General features: G+C 40.7%; 1 protein-coding gene and 1 long non-coding RNA gene across 6 annotated transcripts in view; one reads left to right on the top strand and one right to left on the bottom strand.

Moving 5' to 3' along the window:
* Positions 1-24,492, bottom strand: part of KCNIP1 (potassium voltage-gated channel interacting protein 1) — a 307,522-nt gene that overhangs the window by 78,354 nt on the left and 204,676 nt on the right. The window contains exon 1 of one of the 5 annotated variants that reach the window (XM_033139865.1): positions 2,157-2,465. The exons of the other annotated variants lie outside the window; for them this stretch is intronic. Within the exon in view, the coding sequence (XP_032995756.1) occupies positions 2,157-2,265 (109 nt within the window). The 5' untranslated portion in view covers positions 2,266-2,465. Of the gene's footprint in view, positions 1-2,156; positions 2,466-24,492 lie in introns of those variants that run through there. 5 annotated transcript variants of the gene reach the window in all.
* LOC117041277 lies at positions 27-23,333 on the top strand. Its single transcript, XR_004425948.1, has 3 exons — positions 27-127; positions 620-796; positions 22,882-23,333. It is a non-coding gene; the product is annotated as an uncharacterized LOC117041277 (long non-coding RNA).

Genomic DNA, 24,492 nt, shown 5'->3' with positions numbered 1-24,492 from the left:
AATCAACCCCCCCCCCCAGGAGGTCAAAGAAAGAGCCAGTGGTCATACCTAGAAGACTCTCAAAGCCTAGAGGATTAGTTCCCTTTCTCATGTGACATCATAGCAAGCAAGGTTATTTCAGGAGATGGTAAGTGCTGTTTTGAGTAATTGACATGGATCTGAGTTCCTTCAGTTGGGGGTTTTGATGGCCCCAAGAGAAAATAAATTCAGAACTTTTAAGCTTTTTAGCAGCATTTTACACAACAGGCTGCTGAGTCCTAGGAGGATAGTTTTACAGCCCAAAAGGCACCAGTAATTAACAACCAAAGCTGCAGAAGAGATGCAGTCCATTAGCACAGAGAGAAGCTGGATTAGCGTGCACTGCTTACTGCAAAGATTTAATACAGATAACATTGCAGTGCTTGAATGAAGTTGAACGGTGCCACTGCATGATAGGTTAGCTAAAACAAAACAAAAACTTGTGCCAAATGTTCATCTCATCTAGTATTTTATAATGGCAGCAGCCCAGTAAATGGTTTTAAAACACTATTATAGTCTTGAGTACACTTTATAAAGGTCTGATATTGTACTATGCTAGAGCTTCCACTACAAATTGATTATAGCAATTCGATTTTTCTAGGACCGTGTTGCTCATACAAAACAGGTGATTTATCTTCTTGAAAACAGCAGAAGTTCACAGTCGGAATTACAGCGAAGAGCAAGCAGAAAAGAATTATTGCACTCACATGGATGGCACTGCAATTGCAAGCTGCTGCAGAATTTCATACTGCTTCCCTTTCCTTCATAGTACACTGAGGTGAGTCCCTTTCTTGATACCATCTACCTTGATGGTTACTTGATGGTGCAGGGGTGCTTTTTTGGGGAAGACATCTCATTGGATTTCATTTCATATCAGGGTAAATTGATCTATTATCATGCTTAAAATTGGAAGACTCAGATGATGTAATCAGCAATATAGCTATGTAATAACTAAAAAAAAACACCAATAAAACATTGGCTGACATTTTAATTTCTTGTCACCAATGGCAACTTTTTACCTGCAAGGAGCCCAATATCAGAATAGATTTAATCTAGGTGTTGCTGTCAGTGTTCTTCTAGAGGGGATAAAAGGGACAAAACTTGAAACAGTGCATGAATACTCAGAAGTGAGTCCCTGTTACTCCACTGTGGTTACTCCCAAGTAAGCATGTGTAGGATTGCAGCCTCAGCCAATATGTTTGTATATATCTCACACATTCATTTCCTATTTGATTCTTGCTTTATATATTATTAGTAAACCTCACAGTGATGAAATCACTGCCTTTAGTGCAGACTTCATTTCAAACAGGTTCTGGCTAAGGTAAAATGACCATATTTATTCATCAATATGTCAAAAGGACTTTGTAAACTCTGGGAGGGATAGCTTACTCACCTTACTTTTACATTTTACATGTCAAGCAATTGATTCAAGAAATTATCAGCTTTTTAATGAATTTTATGACAACGTCCTGAAATACAAATCTTGGCTGCTAAACTTCCTTTAAATATGTAGAATAGAACTGTTTTCCTATTGCCAGATAATATCAAACCAAACTCTAATCTTTCTCAAACAAAAGGAAAGAAATCTTAGTTTATGGAGTATAGTTTCTATTTTTCCATTTATCACTTGCTTTTTAAAGCTTCTAAAATTAAGTTTGTATCTAAATACACTAATAAGGATTTCACTTGTGCGCTTTAATAGGACACTATTGCAGTGACTGGGGCTTACTTACGAGTAAATGTGGTTAGGCTCAAGCAGTTATGCAGCAACTACTTCCATCCAGCAAGCATTGTGTAAACCCAACAGTTTTAAGAATGAGACTATTTCCAGTTATCCCAAGAGAGGCATATTCTACCAAACAGGAACTACATTTATGGCAAAACAGTATTTACAGGAGGAGAGCTTTGTAATTCAAGAACAAAATGTAAAAATACCCCTCAACTGGAATTTTGGAAGCTAGCAGCAAAACAAAGCAAATTTTCCACACTGCTGAATTAAGCAGGAAAGAAAAAGCAGTACATAGTTATAAAGGAGAAAGGTGCTTTAAATTATGATTTCTTTCAGATTGCTACTATGGTTGTTTTTTTAAATATACATAAAAGTATACAAGCTGGTAGAACTTTGCAGGGTCTCTTACCATCTGACAAGTCAATTAGTCCAAGGTAGTGCAAAAGTTTCAGAGAGGAGCAAATCACCACCACAATTCCTAAAGTCTGGAGCCCTTCAGACTCGCCTTTGCTCCACATCCTTTAAGATAACACACAGACAGTAGCCTCCGGCGTGCTAGCAAAACAGCAGGCAGGGATTGAAAGCAGGGGGAAATTCAGCTGTTTGAAGCTTTTCTTCGTGCTGCTGGTGAAGTGCATGGCTCATTTTCTCTCTTTCGTTCTCTCTGTCTCTCCTTGTGCGTGAGTGTGATTCTCACTCTTTTGCTTTTCCCGTGTTTCCTGTTCCTCCGCCTTTCCCCACCCCACACACTCGCAGTCCTGCTCTTTTCTACATTTTAACAGTAATGTATGATTTAGTTTGTCCACCCCACCCCCCTTTCTCTCTCTTGAGGGCAATTGTCTCTACAGTTTATCCCTCTCATTTACAACTTAACACCATGTTGCTAACCTCAGCAGCAGCATCTGTGGGTCACTTATCTTGCACTTGGAATCGTTTGATTAACTCCAGCCAAATGATGCTTCTTCCTATTACTTTTGTTGGTTTGTACAATAAGGGGGGGGGGGAGAGATACTGAAGGAAATGATAAAGGATCTTAATTTCACTCCTTCCCCAAATTATGATCTTTGTTTTCTAATCTTCCTCCAAGAATTGCTCAGCATGTCCAATCAGTAAGTGAGCCTACAGGTCCTCTATCCTAATGTATTCAAAAGGAAACCACTCTATTTACTTTTTGCGGTTAGCCATTGTCTTCTGTATAAGAGACCTGAGAATGGGCTAGCAGCCCTACAGTAAAAGACTGATTTAGATTATGTGTATCCATGAAATTTCAAGGCCAGGAAGAGCCAAAGTTCCATATACAGTGGTATCTTGGGTTACAAACGATTTGGGTTACAAGCTCAGTTAATCCCGAAGTAGTTGCTCCGAGTTGCAAACTTTGCCCCAGGATGAGAACGGAAATTGTGTGGCGGCAGGAGGCCCCATTAGCGAAAGCGAGCCTCAGGTAACAGTTTCAGGTTAAGAACGGACCTCCAGAATGAGTTAAATTCGTAACCCAACGTACCAATGTAGCCAGTATTCCATACAGTAATAGAATCTTGTACTTAAGGTGTGAGACCCAGATTCAAATGTTCAGTCACGAAACCTAGGTTCAAACAAGATGCAACACACACACTCCTGTTTCTCTTTCTCCTGACTTCTTAAAAGTGGCCTTAAGGGGCTAATAGTTTGAGAGGAAGAAAGTTTGGTTTTCTCTAGCTGTTTTTCTGCTCAAAATTCCCGCCAGGCTGCATTTCTCCTGATACAGGGGAAATCTGGTTATTGCTTTCTCGCCCTTTCCCCCACCCCAGCATGCTTAGATATAAAAGTAGCTAAAGGTGCATATGCAGGTGGAGGGAAATGGGTTAAGCAGGTGATCTTCCATCTCACTGCTTTATTTAAACTTGCAGTGTCCTCTAGGGATGCTTCAGGTTTTTGTTTTTTTAATGCAACCATTTGCCAGATGTACTTTGGTCCTTAGGTCCGTTTCATATTTTACCAGGCAGACAGTCTTTTTTTAACTTTAATTTTTAAAAGATGTGCCCTGAATATCATATAGGAGAGACTAGTAATTTTTGAAGGGAATACAGTGGTGCCTCGCAAGATGAAAATAATTCGTTCTGCGAATGTTGTCGTATAGCGAATTTTTCGTCTTGTGAAGCACCAACGGGAAAATAGCGGTTTGACAAAAAAAAAAAATTCGTCTTGCGAGGCAAGCCCATTGACATTTTCGTCTTGCAAGACAGCCTTCCGCTAGCGAATGCCTTTCGTCTAGCGAGTTTTTCGTCTAGCGAGGCATTCGTCTAGTGGGGCACCACTGTATGTACTTCTGTAAACATACAGGATACACTATAGAGCCACAACTGGGAGTGATATTCTGCCCCCACCCCGCTTTTAGGGGCATGCTCACTTTAACCAGCCTTCACCAACCTGGTTCCATCCGGATGTCTTGGAGGGTTTATGAAAGCTGCAGTCCAAAACTTCCGGAAGGCATGAGGTTGGAGAAGGCTGCTTTACTCAAACTATGTCCATGTGCAGAAAACTAGTAACTACTTCACGGTGTTACTGCAGTGATAAATAAGGTATGAATTGCAAATGACCTTGTACACTGAAAAAACTTTTGGTGGTGAATAATAAAGAGTACTGTGAAGAGAAAATTATTTCTAAGATGATAAAGAGACACTATTTCACTCTGGCAATGCTGACTAGGGCTGATGGGTATTAGAATGAAAAATAGCTGGAGGGCATCAGGTCTCTTTACACATGTAAGAGATGGCCATGTGGAATTCTGAAATCACATGTATAAGTAATATATATATATATATATATATATATATATATATATATATATATGCATAACCTCTTTATTGAATATATACATAACTTTTTCCTATTGTATTATTATTATTTATTTATTAAATTTGGTGGTTTGCAGCACTTAGCACATTTGTTGGATTCTAACTCACAAAACATCAGCCAGCACAGGCAATGATAGGAGGCACAGTCCAACAACACCTGGAGGACACAGGTTTCTATCCTTGAACATGAGGGTGGTAATGGGATTTTTTTATTTCTGAGTAACCTTTCTCCCACTTTCACAGTATTGCTGTTGTCTGTTGAATCCCTAAATTTCACATGGGAGGGTTCAGTGCATCTTTTTTTTGGAGGGGGTACTCAAGGGTGTGCAATACTGGCATTCCCTCCCCAACTGTAGCACTTACTGTAACAACTTCATGGTGAGTACTGGCACCTTTTTCTATAAAAAAAGCACTGGGAGCATTCATATTCTATGAATACAAATATAGAAGATAGCTGTGTAACAAAATGCATATTGTATAGCAGGGTGGGGGTTTCACTGCCATTGAATATCATTCTGAAACAACCTTTTGGGCTTCCTAAAAAAAGGGAGGGGGCACTTATCCCAGACGGAGGCAGCAACATTGCTAAAACACCAAGTGCCACCGAATGCAGTAACATACTCAAGCCACAAAGAACCTGTTTGCTCAAGAGCAGTCCTAAAGCAGATCCACTGATTTTGGGCTTCCTAAAAAAAGGGAGGGGGCACTTATCCCAGACGGAGGCAGCAACATTGCTAAAACACCAAGTGCCACCGAATGCAGTAACATACTCAAGCCACAAAGAACCTGTTTGCTCAAGAGCAGTCCTAAAGCAGATCCACTGATTTCAATAAGATCCTTGAGTATGTTGGCTTGCAACTTCAGCCACTCAGATGCCTCACATAAGAAATAAATAGGCACAGTCATTTTCATTGCATTGGCATAAAAATATATCTGGCACTGTGTAGCATACAGATTTTTAAAAGCTTAGTTCCTTCCAGACAGAGGAAGGGAGTAAGAAATGAATCAGATTTGTCAGCTGTGTGGTAGATTTTGCATTCTGTTTTCTACCATTATCACTCCCACCTAGTAACTTGTATACTTGAGAGCCAGTGTGGTGTAGTGGTTAAGAGTGGTAGACTGGTAATCTGGGGAACCGGGTTCGCATCTCCGCTCCTCCACATGCAGCTGCTGGGTGTCCTTGGGCTAGTCACACTTCTCTGAAGTCTCTCAGCCCCACTCACCTCAAAGAGTGTTTGTTGTGGGGGAGGAAGGGAAAGGAGATTGTTAGCTTCTTTGAGACTCCTTCGGGTAGTGATAAAGTGGGATATCAAATCCAAACTACTCCTCCTCCTCCTCCTCTTCTTCTTCTTCAGTAGTTGTAAAGACAGGCCCCTTCCCCAGCCTATGTTTGGAGACAGACATGGGTTTTTTAGAACCTGGAAGGTGGCATGGTAGACCCATCATTGCTCGTAATAGCCCACTAGGATTAGAAGGATCTGTCAATTTCGTTTCTTTCAGGTTTTTTTGTTTTCCATTCAGTTCTTCACATTTCTGCAGCAATTTGTGTATTTATTTTAAAAAGGTTCGTACAAAAATTCTTCAGCATTTTAGTGAGAATTTATTCTAATGAACACATTTTTATCTGTAGTTTTGAATGTGCACATTTTTGTAAGCAATTCCTCCATTTCTGTATGTTATTTTCCCCAATATGTTCATTTTTATACAGAGTTTCCCTTAACACATACATTTTTGTAAACACTGGCTGGAGAACTGCACTGCAATATTCAGATAAAGTGTGGATTTCAAAGGATGGCTATGTTCCGGTTGTATTGTTTCAGAATGTGTGAATTTGGTAGATTCAGCTTTAAATGTGAACTGACTTGAATTTCTTTCCCATCCCTAACAGCCACTCTGGTTTTTCACCACTGAAGGGAAGGTGTTGTGCCTTCCAGATGTTGTTGGACTCAGACTCCCAGTATCCCTGCTGGTGAGGGCTGATGGGAGCTGCAGTCCAATAACCCACAGGGTCACACATTTATTTCCTCTGCACTACTGTCTCTTGTTCTTGAAGCTGTCTCTTGTTCTTGAAGCTACTAACATGAGTTTGGCCAAACTGCGAGAGGCAGTGAAGGATAGGCGTGCCTGGCGTACTCTGGTCCATGGGGTCACGAAGAGTCGGACACGACTGAACGACTGAACAACAACACTGTCTCTGGTTAAAAAGGTTTCTGCAATGTTTCAAAAACCTGACCAGCAATTGTCATGGGACAAAAGAAATTAGCAAGTTCACCATGGAAGCAACGCAGACCACCTTCCAATTTCTTAAAATGTGTCTGCCCACACTTTATATTTTCTATGGGGAATCAAGCTCTATTTTTTGAAAAGGGAATAAAATGGCCCTGCTGATTTTCTAATAGGATTATTTATCCTATCTATCCCTCTAGTAGAAGTAATAACTGAGGAATTACAGAAGCGAGTACAGTAATTTATTTGATATTCCAACTTCAGTAATCAAATCCTCTGTGGCTGCTGCCCGTGTTTCCTCCAACAGTGTTGGTTCACGTTTGCAAGAGCCACTCTAGTTTATACAGTGCTCTTATTTGATCGCTCTTGGTAGGAGCAATCAATATGGATGGACTTCCTGCACTGGTTGATGTTCTTAAGCTTTTAACTACCAACAAATATATTTCCTTATCTATACTCATCTATACTCAAAGCTACATATTATTAAATTTTATTTCTGTTTTGACATCAGTTAATAAGCTGTCCAAACATACAAAGAAACAAATGGTGGTAATTTGCATGTTAGTGCAGAGTCTAGTGTGCATTGTTTCACATTCACTTGAAAACACAGATAAATGCTAATTTTATATAACACATCTGTTCCCAGATATAAATGAAAATAAATATTTGCAAATCTACTTAAAACACACACACTATATTAATATCTGAATGTTTTTGAATGAGAAGAAAAAAGTATCTTAACTAGGAATGTTGGGCTGGCTTTCTAGTTTTCACTGGCTTCCTCAGTCAAAGCTCTCTTCAACTTGAGTCATATATTCACTACACTGCTCTGAAAGACATATTGTGCTGTTGAACAGGAAATTATATGCCCAGTAGTGATGTTAATCTACAATATATATATTTTTTAAAGGACATGCTTAATTTTTCATATCTGCCCAAGTCTATTTGCAGAGACCTAGCACTGGGAGCCTGGGTTGAAATAATAAAGAGTGTTTCTGAACATGTGCAGAGTTAAATTCTCATCTTTAGGAATAAGTGTGGAGAAGGTGTTTCAGCCTGAGTCCCATCTTCAAAAATGAGACAAGAGAACTGCTTAATGTTCAGAAGGAGAAAAATATGTTTGGCAGTTCTACACGTATCCGCCTCATAGATAAAAGTTTTGAAGTCTTCAGATGAATGGGAAACAATGTACACTAGGATCTTCATGACTATTTGAATGAAAAAGTTGAGACCTTCCATTAACTAAAGGGAAGTGTTGTTCCCAGTGACATTTTGTCCCAGAAAATTGAGTCCAATGAAGCTTTTATTGTTGCTGTTCAAAAAAGAAAGAGGCAATGCAAAAAATGTTGCCACCCCTCCCCCATTAATCCAATCATTGGGGGCATTTGCACCCCCCACCAAGAAATTATCAAAATTCCTTATAATTTTTCAAATACTTCAAGCAAGCACTGTTTCATCAGACTTTAGTTTACTTCTTGGCTATATATTCAGACATGATGCTCAGCCAGTGCTTTCCCCCCCCCTAGAATGAAGTTGTTACAGTAAGTGCCACACTTTTTAACAACAAAAAAGAGGTGCCGGTGCTGCGTACCTTTGAGTACCACCTTAAAAAAAAGCACTGTGCTTAACTATGATTAAGACAAACAAAGCAGTCATGTGCATGTCTACTCAGAAGTAAGCTCTACTGCCTTCAACAGGACTTACTCTTGGGTAAGTGTGTATGGGGTTGTACCCCATGCTAGAATGTTGTGTTCAGCCAGTATGGCATGTGCTGCACCTTATGCACCCTGAAGTCTCATCATACTCCCGTAACTTCCTCTTGTTGGATTCAGTGCTTATTGAAATGGAATACCTTTGTCTGGATCAGGCCCAATATTTTCACATCCTCAATGATTCAGAATGAAATGCAGCCATATGAGTTGCCAGCCAAGAATTATTCATAAATACTATGCAGTGACTATTTTTGAATAACTACCAACCTCTTCATAGGGAAAAGCAGAGTTTCACTGCATGAATTATTCATTCTGAATAACACTGTTTTCTATTCAGCTTCTTGGTCTTGGGGCCACCATCTCTTTCTTTCTTGTTGTCCTAGACATGAATTTCATGTATGTATCTGTTCAGAAAATTGACCAAAAATGGGATGGGGGAAAATTTGATGGGATCCCACAATGGTTTTCTCTGAAGAGTTCTTTACTTCACAGGCATCTCCAATAGATTGGTCTGATAATAAAAGGTAAAAGGCATCCCCTGTTGTTGTGTCATCCTTCCCCCCCCCCTTTGTCTTAGGATGTGGTCTGCCTCCAGGTGTTGTTGGATTACAGCACCCACCATCCCTGACCATTAGTTATGCTGCCTTGGGCTGATGGGAGTCAGGACTCCAAAAACATTTGAAGGCTACAAGTTTCTCATTTCTGCCTTAATCCTTAGATTTTACATAAACTCTCTTGCTTACTCAGTTTTCCCATCCCAGCAAAATATTAACCTGTGTAAACAGATCCCATTCGCTGCCTAAGAGATACGCAGTTGTCATTATCTGATAATTTGAACACAATACTGGAGTATATATAACTCTAACCCAAGAATGTCCTGGTGTGCACAAACATTACCTTCTGCCATATAAGTAAGTGGTTTCTAATGTGGACAAATATACAGTACACCCAACCATGTGTTTTATTGTCTCGTGTCCCTATTAGCTTATTAAATCTAACAAAGGATGTTTGACTGGTGGGTCCAGAATGTGGTTAATATTCCATTGTGTGTGGCAGTGCTGTGGCCACTCCTAAAGAAACTGGCTCTTGGCCCCATGGCCATAAATAACTACTGACCAGTCACAAATACATCCCTTGGGCTGAAGGTGGTGGAAAGAGTGGTGGTGTGACAGCTGAAAACATTATTGGGTAGCACATATTATTTATATCTAGCACAATCTGGATTCAGGCCTGGCCATGGGATTGAGTTGGCCTTGGCCACCTTGATATATGACCTTTACAGGGAGTGGGACCTAGCTCCTGCTTCTTGATCTGTCTGCAGCTTTCAATACCACTGAGGGTGGAATTCTCCTGCACCAGCTCTATGGAATAGTGCTACAGTGGTTCCAGTCCCATCTATAGAACCAAATGTAGAGAGTAGCTTTGTGAGAGTGTTTTTTGGCCAGTTACACTATGGGGTACCACAGGGCACTATTTTATTCCCAATATATTTAATGCTTACATGAAGTTGCTGGAGTGGTTATTATGGGTTGGGGGGGGGCAGGTGCCATTAGTACGCTGGTAACAGTCAGCACAGTTTCTCCATAACATCTGAATCAGGAGGATCTGTGTGCTTAGATAGTGGTGGGGTGAATGAAGGAAAAGAAGTTGAGCTTGAAGCCTGGCAAAACAGAGTCATTATGGGTGAGTGGTTTTCAAGTCCAATAAATTTGTCTGTTGCCTACCCTGTTCCCTTGGAGAATCAGGTTTCCGGGGGGGGGGGTGCTTCTGGATCCAGTTTTGTCACTAGATACTGTGAAAGCACCAGTGGCCAGAAGTGCCTTTTGCCAGCTGCTCCTGGTAAAACAGATTTGACTGTTCCTGGATTAGGAGACTGTAGTTCATTGGGGGCCCCAGTTCTCACTACCAGGGGGCTGCTATAGAAGGAGGAGCTTTAAGCAATACCCAGATCCACAACAGCTATCCAGGGGTATTGGCAACATACATAATGATGGGCATTTCACAATAGTAACATTTTCCAACCAAACTCACTTTATGCACCATCTTCAGGTGAGACATTATTCTCAAAAAGGCTTTGAGGTTCTTATTGATATTCCTTCCCCTCCATATCACTTCTCCCTGCTGATCTAAATTGTAGCTATACAAAACTTTCAAAGTTTTAATGGTTAAACCCTGCTGTTTGAAGAACACTCAAGTGCAAGAAATGAAGTAAATCCAAACATTTCTTGCAAAGTTTGAGGAGACTAATAAATGAGTAACTCCACTTTAATTGGTTTTAACACTAGCAAAAGAGGGGGAGGGGAGCTTCTAAGCAATACTCCAGTGCAGGTACTTCTAATTATATACTAAAGTTTTAAGCTCCTAGAATGAATTGACAGAATGAGCTTCTGCCAGTAGTGGGGGGAAGCATACCAGAAGTTTTAACATGGTTTTTTTTTTTTTTTTTAAATTCCAGCTCTTCAGTTTGTTGTGGTAGTTGGTACACACTCAAAGGTGGCAGTAATTTAGACCAGCATGTATACCTATGAAAGCATTTTACAGACAATACTGGCAAGATAGAGAAATAGTCTGATCTGGTGTCACACAGTTTGGTGTGTTTCCAATGTTAGGAATCCCAGAAAAATTCTGTGGATAAAGGGTGTAAACTCCATTTACATATAGGCTGAATAGATGAATAGTTTGGCTTGCACCCAGTGAGAGCTACCATTCCCTAAAGAATGCTCTTTAGAATGCCATTGTATCGTGATATGGCATCTTTCTAAGGCACTCTAGGGAATTTAAAATGGTGACTTGCTCAACCCTGAAAATGACTGGCACCAGGGGTGCCAGTCTGAATAAAATATCGGGGGGGGGGGGGAGAAATGGCTCAGATAAGCCCCACCCCACTCAATCAAATATTTTTGGGGGGGCAAAGCGCCCTTGTCTCCTGTGACTGGCACTCTATAAACAGGGCTGTTGCTGCTGCTTTTCTAAGGTGGAACATTTGCACTCAGCCCAACATTTCAATGTAGACTTTTTTCTGGGACTGCTAACATTAGACACAGAGAAAGTTGCCTTATACCACATCAGACTAATTGTGAACTAGTCCAGTATTATTCACTCTGCCTGGCAGATGCTAAGGTCTTAGGCAGATGCTGTTGAAATCATTCATTATCTGTTCTGGACATGCCAAAGATTGCACCTGGGGCCTTCTGCACACAAATAACACACTCTTCCATTGGGCTACGGTTCCCTTCCCCATGAATGCCAACATTCATAAAATTTTGGACATCCATTGAAACCAGGGTTGGAAAAATCTGTCAATTTTAGTTTCTTCTTAGTTTCTCCTTATTTAAGTCTTAAATTCTCCACAATTCTGTATCTGTTTGTGATTTAAAATAAAATGTTCTCAGGAAAATTCATCAGCACTTGGATGCAATTTTGTTTGAATTCACACAGCCCCCTAATAGAATGCATTTTTAATGTTCTTTTCATTAATATATACACTTTTAAGTGTACGTTCCTTTAATTTACACCATTTTTGAGACACTGGTTATTTGGAGAACAGCATTGTAAAATCTGGAAAGGTAAACATTTTGAATTATAGCTGTGTTTCAGTTTGCATATTGTTTCAGAAATTGCACAACTAGAGAGCTTTGCATTAAATTGTGAACTGAACTGAATCACCCCCCCCCCCCAGTCCCTAAGTTTAACAAAGCATTGCCCTATTGACTTGCTTCACTGGCAGATGGGTCTTATGTGAAAGACACTAATATACAAACTACTACTACTATTTCTGAGTAGCAACGGTTAAATTATTAGCGATAGTTGAGAGCTAACTCAGAAGCAGAGTTCTTTATTCATGTAACGTTTGCACAAAACCTCAAGTGAGAATTCTGTTTGCAGCTATTCTGCTTCCTTGTGGTCTCATGTTCCCTTGCACTGAATATGGAGGATGCTGTCTTTGAAAAAGCTGCTGTACCCAACTGCATATGCCTTAAAAGGTCAGAAGTAGTTAGTTTACTCCACAGCCATCCGTACTGCTTCTTTCAAACAGCATTAAACTGTGAGTGGATTGTCCAGAAATGATTTAAGACTACTTGCATTTTCATCAGCGGTTCCATCAGTAAACTGCTGTTTATCATGCATTCCAAAGGAACAGCTTCGGCGTCTTTTGTTGCTTTATGTATATGCTTACAGAGTTGTAAAATGTAACTAGTATAATGCATAATAGCAATTATAAGCAATAAGTGATATTCTAGGGAAAAATACTCAAAACTGATACTAATAGTGAGAACTCTTTCTTGCTGGACTGCTGCCTAAATAACCACTTCCACTATCATCTCTACTTCATCATTGTCTTCATCAACCACAATGAAAGCCATTTTGAATTATGGTGCTGTTTTTGGAGACAGGTAAACCTGACTTTCAAGCTCAATGAAAGGCAAGCAGGAGTGAGGACAGACAAGCATCACTTAAAAGCATATGCCACGATTTATGTGCTACAATTGAAAAGGAATTCATCTGGTGCTAGAAGGGACATGGTGCAAGCCTCAGGTTTTGATCTGAGTGCATGGCCGTTCATATATCCAGGCCATTTAGGACTATGGTAGACATTTCTCCCCCATGTCGAGGGCTAATTTCCCTCAGGGGTAAACTTCCAGGACGGAACTGCATGCCAGCAGTGGGCAGAGCCAGGCCTGAAAATGAAGGGAACCAGAGACAAACGTCTTCTAGGTTAACTAACCTGGAATAAAGACTGCCCTGCCTCACTTTCACTATGGCTACCTCAGATTTTAACTCCTAGTATAGATACTTACACATATTTATCACAACAAATCAATATAGCTACTACTCAGGAAAGCAAGAGGAAGCAATTCCTTTTTTACTTTAGTGTGATACACACCCAAACAAAGCCAAGAAAAAGAAGGAGGGAATGAACAAGAAGGAAGGAATTATGATAGGAGGTACTGGTAAGAATCGGGTGGCTTTAGAGGGGGGGGCCACATAAAATAAGATTGCAGGTTCTGCAGTTGTGGATTAGGGGTTTCAATGCTTACCATCAGCACGTCGGAACCAGTCAAGAAATGAATTATTATTTTTTATGTCACTTAATATAATTTTAAAAAATCTCGAAGCAACTAATGACAATGGAACAGCATGAGGATTATATCTTCCCTGTGCAGCATACCAGTTATCACTAAATTCTGAATCGTTTCCAGACCCTTTTTGAAAGCAGCCCCATGTAGAGTATATTACAATAATCTAATCTGGATGCTACAGAAACATGGCTGACCACAGGCCAGTTTTCTCCAGGAAAGGAGTCAGCTGGTACACCAGCTGAACTTGATGAAAATTGCTCCTGGCTACTAATACCATCTGGGCACTCAAATAGTGACAGATCCAGGAGCACTACTGTGAATTGCACTTGTAAGGAGAAATGCAGCCCCCATGCAAAATAGGCTGTGTACTTAACAAAAGAAATCCCAGCCACTAGTTTTGTCTTCTTGATTAAGCTCTACTTGGTTCAACCACATCATGTCCATCACTGAATTCACGCACTGATTCATTATTCAATACTACTGAATATATCATTTTTGTAGACTTATCTTTCCCTTTTACATTATTTTTTCCTAAAGTTTGTGGATTTGGAATATGCTGTAAGCACAGATTTTCCACTGAGTTTTCCATGGCAATACCAACAGCATTTTGTTGATTTGCAACATAGCAACGTGCAGGAATCATTTAAATGATCCCATACAAAACACTTCATCTTCTATTTGTCAGCACTTGAATTTCATTAGCCATCAAGCTGCCAATTTATCAAATGTTGCTAGCTCCCTTTGGATCTTCTTCATTCAATGTAGCCTTGGCATTCTGAAAGAAAATTATGCCATATGAACAGTTTGTGGATAAAATGCATCTCATGGGCAGCAAATGTACCACTGTAAAATATAATATAAATATGCTTGTAGAAATTGTACAAGAGCTCATTTTGCTAGAATATTTATTTCAGGTAGCCTTTCCCAACATGGTGCCCCCAGATGTTTTAGAACAACAATTTCCATTATCCCTGGTCATTGACCATGCTCCCAGGACTGGTGGGAGTCTTAATAAATATCTGGAGGCACCAGGTTGGGGAAGGATGATAGCTGGAAAATATCAAATATTTGTGACAAAATGTCACCTCTGCTAATGCAGTAAAGATATACATTATAGAAATCAACAACTTAAAGGTTAGTCTGACAGACCTAAAGTTAGGTGTCTCAAGCATTAACAGGTGGCAGGTGATCTGAAAGAGCCTCTGACGGACACCTTGGAGAGCTGCTGCCACAATGTTCACAGACCCAAGATCTGACATGATCATGAATCACTATGTGTGCTTCAAAGTTTGCAGCAGCCTTTGTTCTCAAGGTTTTTTGGACCACAACTCTTAAGAGTGGATCAAAATACCTGGGGGGCATCAGACTGGTGAAGGCTGTTCTATACAACAGGGCTCTAGCCCAACAAAAACCTCTCTTATGCTATGTTAATTCCAAAATTATTTGTAGCTTAGACAACACAATATAAGTCTTGAGGGTACATGGATGTAGGCCTCATGAATGCAATGCAGAATAACCTGCACTGAGCTTCACAAAAGGAAGAAAGGAGAACATGCAATTTGGGGAAGAAATAACTTCTAACAAAGAAATTCTGGTGCAAATGAACAGCAGACAAAACATGTGCACAACACTTTGGATCCCAGCTGAAATCTTCTCCCTGAGTGATTTTGAAAGACCAGGCTTGTAGCCAATGCTAGTCCTACTGAGAGTAGTCCCGTTGGGTATGATTCAACTAAGTACTACTCAGAGCAGACATACTGAGATTAATGAACCTAAGTACAGGTAAGTTATGGTCATTAATGTCAATGGGTCCCTCTCAGTAGGATTCGCATTGAATACAACTGACTGAAGCTAACACACATGGCCAACTTAGGCACATTATTTTCAATGGGTCTACTGTAAGTAGAACTTAGCTGGATACAACCCACTGTATTCACACTCACTCTTTTCCCACATTAAATGAACATGGGGCAGGAGAAGTGGGATCACAGCCCCTGACAAACACACCTCACCAAGGAGGGCATTCCACAAACTGCCACCCTGTACAGTAGGTTACATTTCAGCCATGAAAAAAACAACAACCAAGAGTTTTCTTTTCACACAAACATCTCCGTGTTCCCTCCAGGCAAGCAGGAGGCATTATCACAGTTCAAGAACACATTCCAGTCTGGCAAAAACACTCAAGGAAAGCATGGAGCAGGGTTGCCAAGGGATGTTGCCTCAGAAAGGGAGAATACCAAGGGCCAGACAGAGCCCCAGAGCCTGAGGTTCCCCACTCCAACTACAATGTGTGGCATTTACATATGATGCACATGCCTGTCAATCCACCACAGGGGTACACATGCACACAAATGTATTTCAGAAACATAAATCTTTACATAAGAACACTGCAGTCAAGAAAGTAGGGAGCACAATAAAGTATGAAGGTGGCAGGCTGAATTTGCCAGCAAAAATAAGTAATTTCATTGACTGCTCAGTGAAAAGGGAAAAATAATTTGCCTACATAATCCTGTTTACTGTAGTAGTAAATATTTCAGTAGGCGACTCTTCCCCATTGGCCATGAAATGATAAACGCATCGTGTGTAGTTAAGATAATGATTTAAACTGGCAGACATTCCTCATCCTTGACCAGAATGTGCTGCATAGCTCCATATGTAAAGGGAGTTTCAATATTACGATCTGCAAAACCAATAACGAAGAAGAGATATGTGTGAAATCCCCTGGTGCAATTCCTTATTGGCATCCAAACATTAGTACTGCTGATTACTACCTCTAATCCATCTTTGCACTGGATTTTAGGTTTTGTAACTTGAAATACTATACTTCTCATATTTACAAAGCCTCAGGCACTTTTGCACATTCTCATTGCATCACTGCATGGCATCATGAGTTCCTTATTGTTACTAAATAACATGTGTATGCTACTTTAACAGTACAAAACACATGATGCAGTGTGACGACAGATTACATAAGGGGACATGAGAACTACAGTATTCTATTAAGACAGTAGAAACTGTTTGCCTGGTAACTGTGGAATCTGGCAGTAGACCTATAGGCTGCAATTTGCAGAAGCAATGAGGAAAGAAAAATGGTGTGTGGAGAAGAAGTAGAATTTGCTGGTTCAGAAAAAGGATTCTAATTTAGCATTAGAATGAAAACATTAAGCATTTGAATAATTTCAAAGCTATCAATTGCTGAGATATTCACCTCTCTCTCTCTCTCTCTCTCTCTCTCTCTCTCTCTCTCTCTCACACACACACACACACACACACACACAAACTCATACCCAATGTGTACAGTATTTTCAATATCCGATTATCATTGCAGTTTGAATGCCAGAGTACCTGGGAAATCATATTTCATTAACTTATCTTTATTCTGTAATAGGAAAAAGGAGAGGAAAAAGAAAATCACCAATGCTTTCTAGCCATCAAGAGTACACACAACCTCCCAAACACTCTGAAATATTTCCCTCCAAGAGCTAAAATGAGGGTATGTCCTCATACATATTCACACATTCAAAAGTTGAAAACAACCTCCAAAGGTGACAGTCTTTTTCATTTCTACTCTGTTTACTTTACTTCTAGAACTCAGATAAGGGTAACATCCCACCCAATCATCATGCTGTCCTACGCCATTCATATACTCATACTCATGTGGTGAAGCAGGAGCAGGACTGTGCTGGTGGTCCCACTCCTGATGCCCCATCTTGGGCTAGCCCTGCCCCCAACATTCACACACTGAGCACAAACATCTGCAAAGAAACAGCTATGGGTGAACTCTGGGTAGGGGCTCCATGCACCCAGGACACAGAGTTGCCCAGGCATCCCTACTGCTTGGAGTACTTATGCATGAACAGCAGCTCACAGGTAGGAGTTCCTTTACAGGTGTTTGCAAACTGGGACTAGCCAGGTCAGAGCCCTATGCATCAATAATGTGTGAACAGGACTCTAGAAGACACATTATCTGACCACCAAAATTATAATGACCACCAAAATTAGCGCATTTTTCGCACTATAGAATGCACCCGACCACAAGACGCACTTAGTTTTTAGAGGAGGAAAACAAGAAAAAAAATATTCTGAATCAAATGTTGTACTAAACTGGTATTTAATAAACAACCGGTATATCAGCATAATCACTGACATCATGGTGACTAGTGCTATGTGCCTCAGAAAAGCCACAATGAAGAACCTACTTCCAGCTTCTTACTTACTGTGAGGATGCTGTGTCACTGGGTTTTACAGATCACCTTTAAGATCAGTAACATCTCTGACCTTTAGCTACTATATCAATGAAAAATATGAGCATCTCTGATCTGTGACTTTTGACAGCTAGTCCCAGTTATTATTCTCTAATGAGGGGGGAGAGATGCACCACATATGGTCCCAAATGCATGTATCCTTTGCTGCTTTTGATGTCCCACATACAAAACCCTCTCACATTCAGAGCAAGCCCAAGTGTTGAATCAAGTCAAGGTGTGCATGTATGTGTTTGTAGGGGGGTGTTGAATCAAATAAAGGGGGTGTTGAATAAACTCAAGGGCTGTGTGTGTGTGTGTGTGTGTGTAGGGGGATGTTGAATCAAATAAAGGGGTGGGGGATGTTGAATAAACTCAAGGGCTGTGTGTGTGTGTGTGTGTGTGTGTGTGTGTGTTGAATCAAGTCAAGGTATGTATGTGTATGTGTGTGTTTGTAGGGGGGTGTTGAATCAAATAAAGGGGCGGGGGTGTTGAATAAATTCAAGGGCTCTGTGTGTGTGTGGAATCAAGCCAGAGGGTGTGTGTTTTTGTGTGTGGGCCAGTAAAGGGGTGTTGAAGAGAAGCTCGAGGGCTGTGTGTGTGTGTGTTGGGGTTGGGGCAGCCCTCTGCCCTTTGCCGACGCCGCGTTCAACAAAGAGCAGCTGAGGGAAGCAACTCTCTTCTCGCCTTTCCCCTCTGAGCCAAAGGCTCCCCTCACGTCAGGCACGGCTCCTGTCTGGCAGCGACGGAGCTCCCGGATGCTCTTTTCTCTCCCGCCCCCACCGCCCGCTGCTCAAAAAGCAGAGCATGCCAGCGGTGGCTTTGGAGGAGGTAGAGCAGCCCGGGGCAGTGGTGGCAGCGGAGGAGATGCTTGACAGGGAGCGGCTCCCGCCCGCCCCTCCTTCCCAGCTCCCTGTAAATGCGCGCGCTCCGCTTGCTTTACAGGGAGCCTTTGCTCCACAAGACACACAGACATTTTCCCTTACCTTTTAGGAGGGAAAAGGTGTGTTTTATGGAGCAAAAAATATGGTAGCTACCAACAAAAAAGCAAAATGAGGCACACCTGCAGGCCACTTTGGGTGCCACTTGTTCCTATGCACTTTTTGAAGTCCCATGTGTCACACTTCTGTCTGGCAAGGCATTACAAAGAAAACACTCCTAAGCATGCTCTCTCAGAATTAAATATGTTTAGGAATGCACCCAAAAAGGTGTTGGGTTTTGAATTATTTCTTTTCCTCTTCTAGCAATTTTTAAATGCATGAGTAAAATAATCTCTGAAAACTACTTTAGATAAAGGCCCAAAAAGTTTACATATGCCCTAAGTGACTAATCATATTCAACACATTATGGATTGATCCATCTTTAAATCTATGGGAGTTATTTTTTCATGTAATATGTTTAAACTGAATCAAATAATATGTGATTATTTCATTACATATAAGCCCATGCACACTGGGTTGTATCCAACTAAGTTTTACTCCAAGCAGAAATTAGAAATTAATATACTCAAGTTACTAATGCCCATTAATTTAATGGGTCTACTCTGAGTAGGACTAGCATTTGATATAGCCCACGATGACAATTTAACATTTCTTAAGTCAAACACTGGTGAGCATATAACATTTATTTTTCCTCTCTGTTGTCAATGATTCAGTAGATTTCTTGTAACACCAGGTGATTTAAGCAATGACTAAAATTATATTTAAAGCTGCCAGGAGGTCTAGGGAAATGTCATCTATTTAAAGAAAGAGCCATGTTAAGAAATATTTTGCTTTTACTTAGTTGATCAAAGAGCAGCCATTAATTGAAATGGTACAGTCTTTCTAGAAAGGAAGGCAATGTTATTATCACCCAAATAAAAGTTTCACTATGAAGACATCACAGAGCTGGCCTTAGGGAGTATGTTTTGATGCACAAGAAGGATAGTTGAGTGGGTGATGTTGGTATAATTGTGAGTGCTACAAGGCAAAGACAAAGAAAAATAAAATATAGAAATCCCAGTTCTGGTGCTGCCCACATAAACCCAGAGGTATCAGAAATGTTTATTTATTTCGTATAAAATACTCCACAGACCTACTGAAAAGTTCTTCCTGAGGACAACCCTTATCCTTTAGAATCTCACATTCACATTGAGGAGCTTATTTATTAGTCATTAATAAATGCTGCATTTGACACAATCCACTGCTCTGTATCTCCCTGCACCAGTCAGGATTGCTCTCTCACTGGAGTCAACAGGGTTTTGCTAGAAAGTCATTTCACAATTGTAGAGTTTGTGCTACACACCTGGTTCCTTTTTTGCCCTTGAACTGGCAAAAATGTGTTCCCAATTTAAGGCTTCATACTGTATTCTGAAAAGAAAAAGGAAAAAAACAGGAGGAGCAGCTACATAGGACTATCAGAATGTTTCAGTCTAGTTTTTGATGGTTCATCAATATCTTACTGGATATTTTGCTCTAGTAGCAAGTCGAGTCTTTTAATAAGCACCTTATATCCACTGAACCTATCTGCAGTAAAACCCCAGGTTTCAATTATTGTGAGAAAGCACCAATGAATCCGAACCAGTCTTTTAACCCCCCCCCCCCAAAAAAAAATAGTTTACCAAAGAGCGTTCTGGAAAAGAATGTTGGGAAAGTATGTAGGTTACAGCCCTATTTCGCTGCAAATACTTATTTCACGTAACAAGGAACAGATAAGAAAATCTATCCTTTTTTGCACATGGACAAACTCAGAAAGAGTCTACAAAGAGCTGATCTAAAGAAAAAGAGAATTACATAATACTTTGTATGAAATTCACCACAAAAAAATAAGGTGACAACCACTTTTGTTTTTGTTTTTTAACTGACATCCATGGCTCTCCAAACAGCTATCTGGGAGATTGTATCTGTAAAATCACGAAGGTCTAACTCACTTTGTGGACCCACTCATAGTGACTACCACATCAGGGAGTGAAAGTCTAGACAAGGAAAGGTGTAAGAAACTGGACAATACAACATTCTGGGATTAAAAATTGGCCAAAACATTATCAATTACAGTATAGTTGTAAGTAGGTTTTGGCTCAGGCATTGGGTATACACCCATTCACAGCCTCCAGGTAGGACCTCCTCAAGGTGAAGTGGCCCTCCTAGGCTGCAGCTGGAAGCTCTATGGCCATCTGCCCCATGCTTGTCCATCTAGACCCCATCTAGACCCCTCTGAGATCACACCTGTTTGAGGTAGGGGTGATGCACCACTTCATTCCAACCCAATATTAGACTAAAAGGATTCTACACAATGCCTTAGGCTTATCCGGCAAAAGTTGTGACTATTGCAATGAGGAAGGCAAAACCGCCAAATGGGCTCAATCTGTTTGTAGGCAAATTCCTCCCTAGCTCTGAAAATGGCAACCATTCCTAAAACATAGCAAGAGATTTCCCTCCTTTCAATTGATCTGTATGCAAAATCAGGCTCACAACCAGTGAGAGAGCTACCATTGTTTCTCTGCTGATTGATTCAAACATACACTAGTCTAATTCTACAGAATAGTGGGTAATTTTCCTATTTGAAAGAACCAACCCACTTTCTCCCGATCTGCTGTGCACCTGGTTTTTCAGCAGCATCCTGAAATGCATCCCGAAATGCAACTGCAGCTGGTGTGCAAAACTGACCTCAGCATTGATTGCTTTTAGGATGCTGCTGCAACTGGTCCTAATTGAGCAAGTGCAGCAGTGTGCTAAAAGTCAATCTCAGCTTCTTCCTGTTACTATTGCTTGCTTGAAGATCTGAAGGCTGGAGAAATTGGAAGGTGGCTTCTCCCTGCTACTGCCAGCCCAGCTTTTGAGGCAAAGTTCTGCTGCAGCTCTGAGGTAGTCTGCTACTGAATGTCCCACTGACACCTGAAGAGGCAAACTCCCACACACTTCTTTCTAGGCTAAGCACCAAAGAAGAGATGAATGGCCTGCCATCTCGCCATTCAGTTGGCAGTAAACGGTTTCCTACTTTCAACACAAAGTGGTGTCGGGGGGGGGGTGGACTAAGTGGCTTTGTGCCAACAGGTGCTGCATGGTGAGCTGCTCACAATAGTAAGACATTGCTTATCTCAAATCCTACCTTAATTTCAAGTAATACTTTGACTTCGGCTAATACTACAAACTAAGACTGTCTGGAGGTCTAGCCATAGAGAATAAGTTTGGAGCAGGAAGGAACAAAACATCCAGCGGGCTCCATTCCACCTGTCATCCAAATTTAATGGGCATTTCACTAGTATAATCACACATGGCAGTATCCAATGCTGCTGTTATGCAAGCAGAACAGACTTCCATTTGCACAACAGGACTTTTCCTACCTCTCCTCCATCCGCCCTCTAAGTATGCTCCAGAGGCTTGAGGTACACCACCCAGAGCAGATTTTGCCAATGCAACGGGGTCTGAAGGGGGGGAGGCAAGGAAGTGTTATTAATTATAGGCATTTGAAGAGTACACATCAGCCATGTTCCCAGGATAGTTTACATGTAAAAATACAACAAAGCAATTAAAATATAAATACAAACAAGCAGAATAAACTAAAGAGGCTGAAAAATAAATTTAAGACCATTCCACAGGAGCCAAGTATTTGCCATATTCTTGTTGAACACAAAGCTGATTCTTTCAATCCAGATACAACATGATACACTTTCCCACTGCAGAGCTTCTTGAACAATCTAAAATTAAATCTATAATTTGCTTGCAGTTATTGTGTTAGTGGAAACCTTTCACAATCAGTCCTCATATCCCCTATGCTTTAGCTGGAAAGAAAGAAGCCCCCCTCCCCCATTTTAAGTCTAATTCTTGATCTGAAATTTAGATGAGCCCAGGTTTTGTGTCTGCTGTCTGAATGCATTAAGAATAATCATTTAATTCTCCGTGTATTATTGGTCCTAAGCTTCAGGATATGGTAAACAGCAGATAAATCATTTGCAGTCCTTGCCATTTTTCCCTGTGCATATTTGCAAACTAAACCTTTGCCTGATATAAATTGCTAAGTATGTGTGAAATATGCTAATTCAGTAACTTCTCTCTTTTCCAGTTTCTACACTGACTAAGAAACATGGCCTTCTACATACTGTAAATTATGGAAATCAATCTACAACTGCTGCAATGCAACACTAGTCTGACATCCAGGCAGCACTTTGCGAGCCTCTGGGCTGTATGTTTATGGCTTGAAATGGGTGGCATGCAGGCATGATAATGGCTACAGAAGCAATCAAGGAGAACCTTGAAAATACATAGGAAGTGATGGAATAATCTATGACTATAACACCAGCATTTTTATACGAGGTTCTCTTCAGTAGCATCAATCAGCTGCCCTAGCAGAAAATCCTTACTATTATCACCACCAGCTGCTAGGTTTTCCAAGTGACAACAAAATCAGCCTAGACTTCTTTGTCTTAAACAACAACTACTGAAATCAGCAGGTGGAACTTTTCGCAACTTGGGAGGTATTCATGTGATACCGGATTGCAGGGAGAATGGGATCACACCTGCCTCCCACCCGACCCCAAAGTTCATGTTTCATCAGAAGCTCTGAACAGAACCAACATGTGCCCTGCATGTTGTCCCCCCCACCTTCCATATCTTCAACAGAACAGGTTTCTGTAAAAGGCATAGGAGCAGTGACTGATTAATGACATGGCAATCCTATGGGCTGTCTTTCATTAAATGCCTTTGAGAAAGCACAGGTGGTTAAACTAACATATCGGAGGCATGTTTGCTATACTGCATAAACCGACCTGCTCTGATCTGAGATCCTGAAATTAACAAGTGACATTTTATGAGGGTCCTAAGTGGTACCTATCCAATATGTCCCATCTAACCTCATGCTCATGCTTTTGAATGCATAGTTTTCCTCCCTCCCTAGTTCTTTATTTCATCACTTTTTGCTTTATGGCTGCTTGTAAATTAATCACTTAGACATCCAGATTAGCCTCTGCTTATTAAGCAATGCAAACATCCAACAGAGGCATTCAAAACAGACACTACAATTATGATTTTGCCCAAGTCAAAATATTATTTCTTAAGAAGTGATGCTGACACAAAGCTCTTCATTCCGTAGCTCTATTGAACTGAAAAATAAAATACAAAGAATGCTGGCTTTTTCTTATGCTAAAGCAGGGGCACACCTCCTTTCTGCAATACAATAGAATATAGTTTATATCCTAACTAGGTTTCTGAGGGTGGGATTGTCCTTTAAGCAGAGTTCCTGCCAGTGAGATGACTGACATACACTTTCTGCCTCTTCCCACAAGACAGCCTTGTGCCTCCCTAGGGGGGGGGGAAATGCACTGGTAGGGCCCTTTAGATGAGCATGAAAGGCAGCGCTCAGCATTGCAGTGGGAAGGGGGAAATCTGTGGGCATTGTCCCCCCTATGGTTTGGGGTTCTCCATTCAATTTTGGTTCATCTTTAAATGGAAGAAGCCTTTCAGTTCATAGATGCCTAGTTAGGATTCAAGCCTGTGTTTTCAGCAAAACAGTATGATGGAAAATAGCAAAAAGTCAAGAAAAGGGTAAGTTGAATAATGAACTAATAGAAAAGACAAGTGGAACCCCTATAATAAATTGCAGATGATCTGATATATTACAAGTACACACTTCCATACAAAAATGAAAATAACTGAACATAATGTCCCCATGTAGCGT

The sequence above is a fragment of the Lacerta agilis genome, chromosome 2, assembly GCF_009819535.1.
Source record: "Lacerta agilis isolate rLacAgi1 chromosome 2, rLacAgi1.pri, whole genome shotgun sequence".
NCBI lineage: Eukaryota > Metazoa > Chordata > Lepidosauria > Squamata > Lacertidae > Lacerta > Lacerta agilis.
This window is presented reverse-complemented; position numbering and strand designations above follow the sequence as displayed.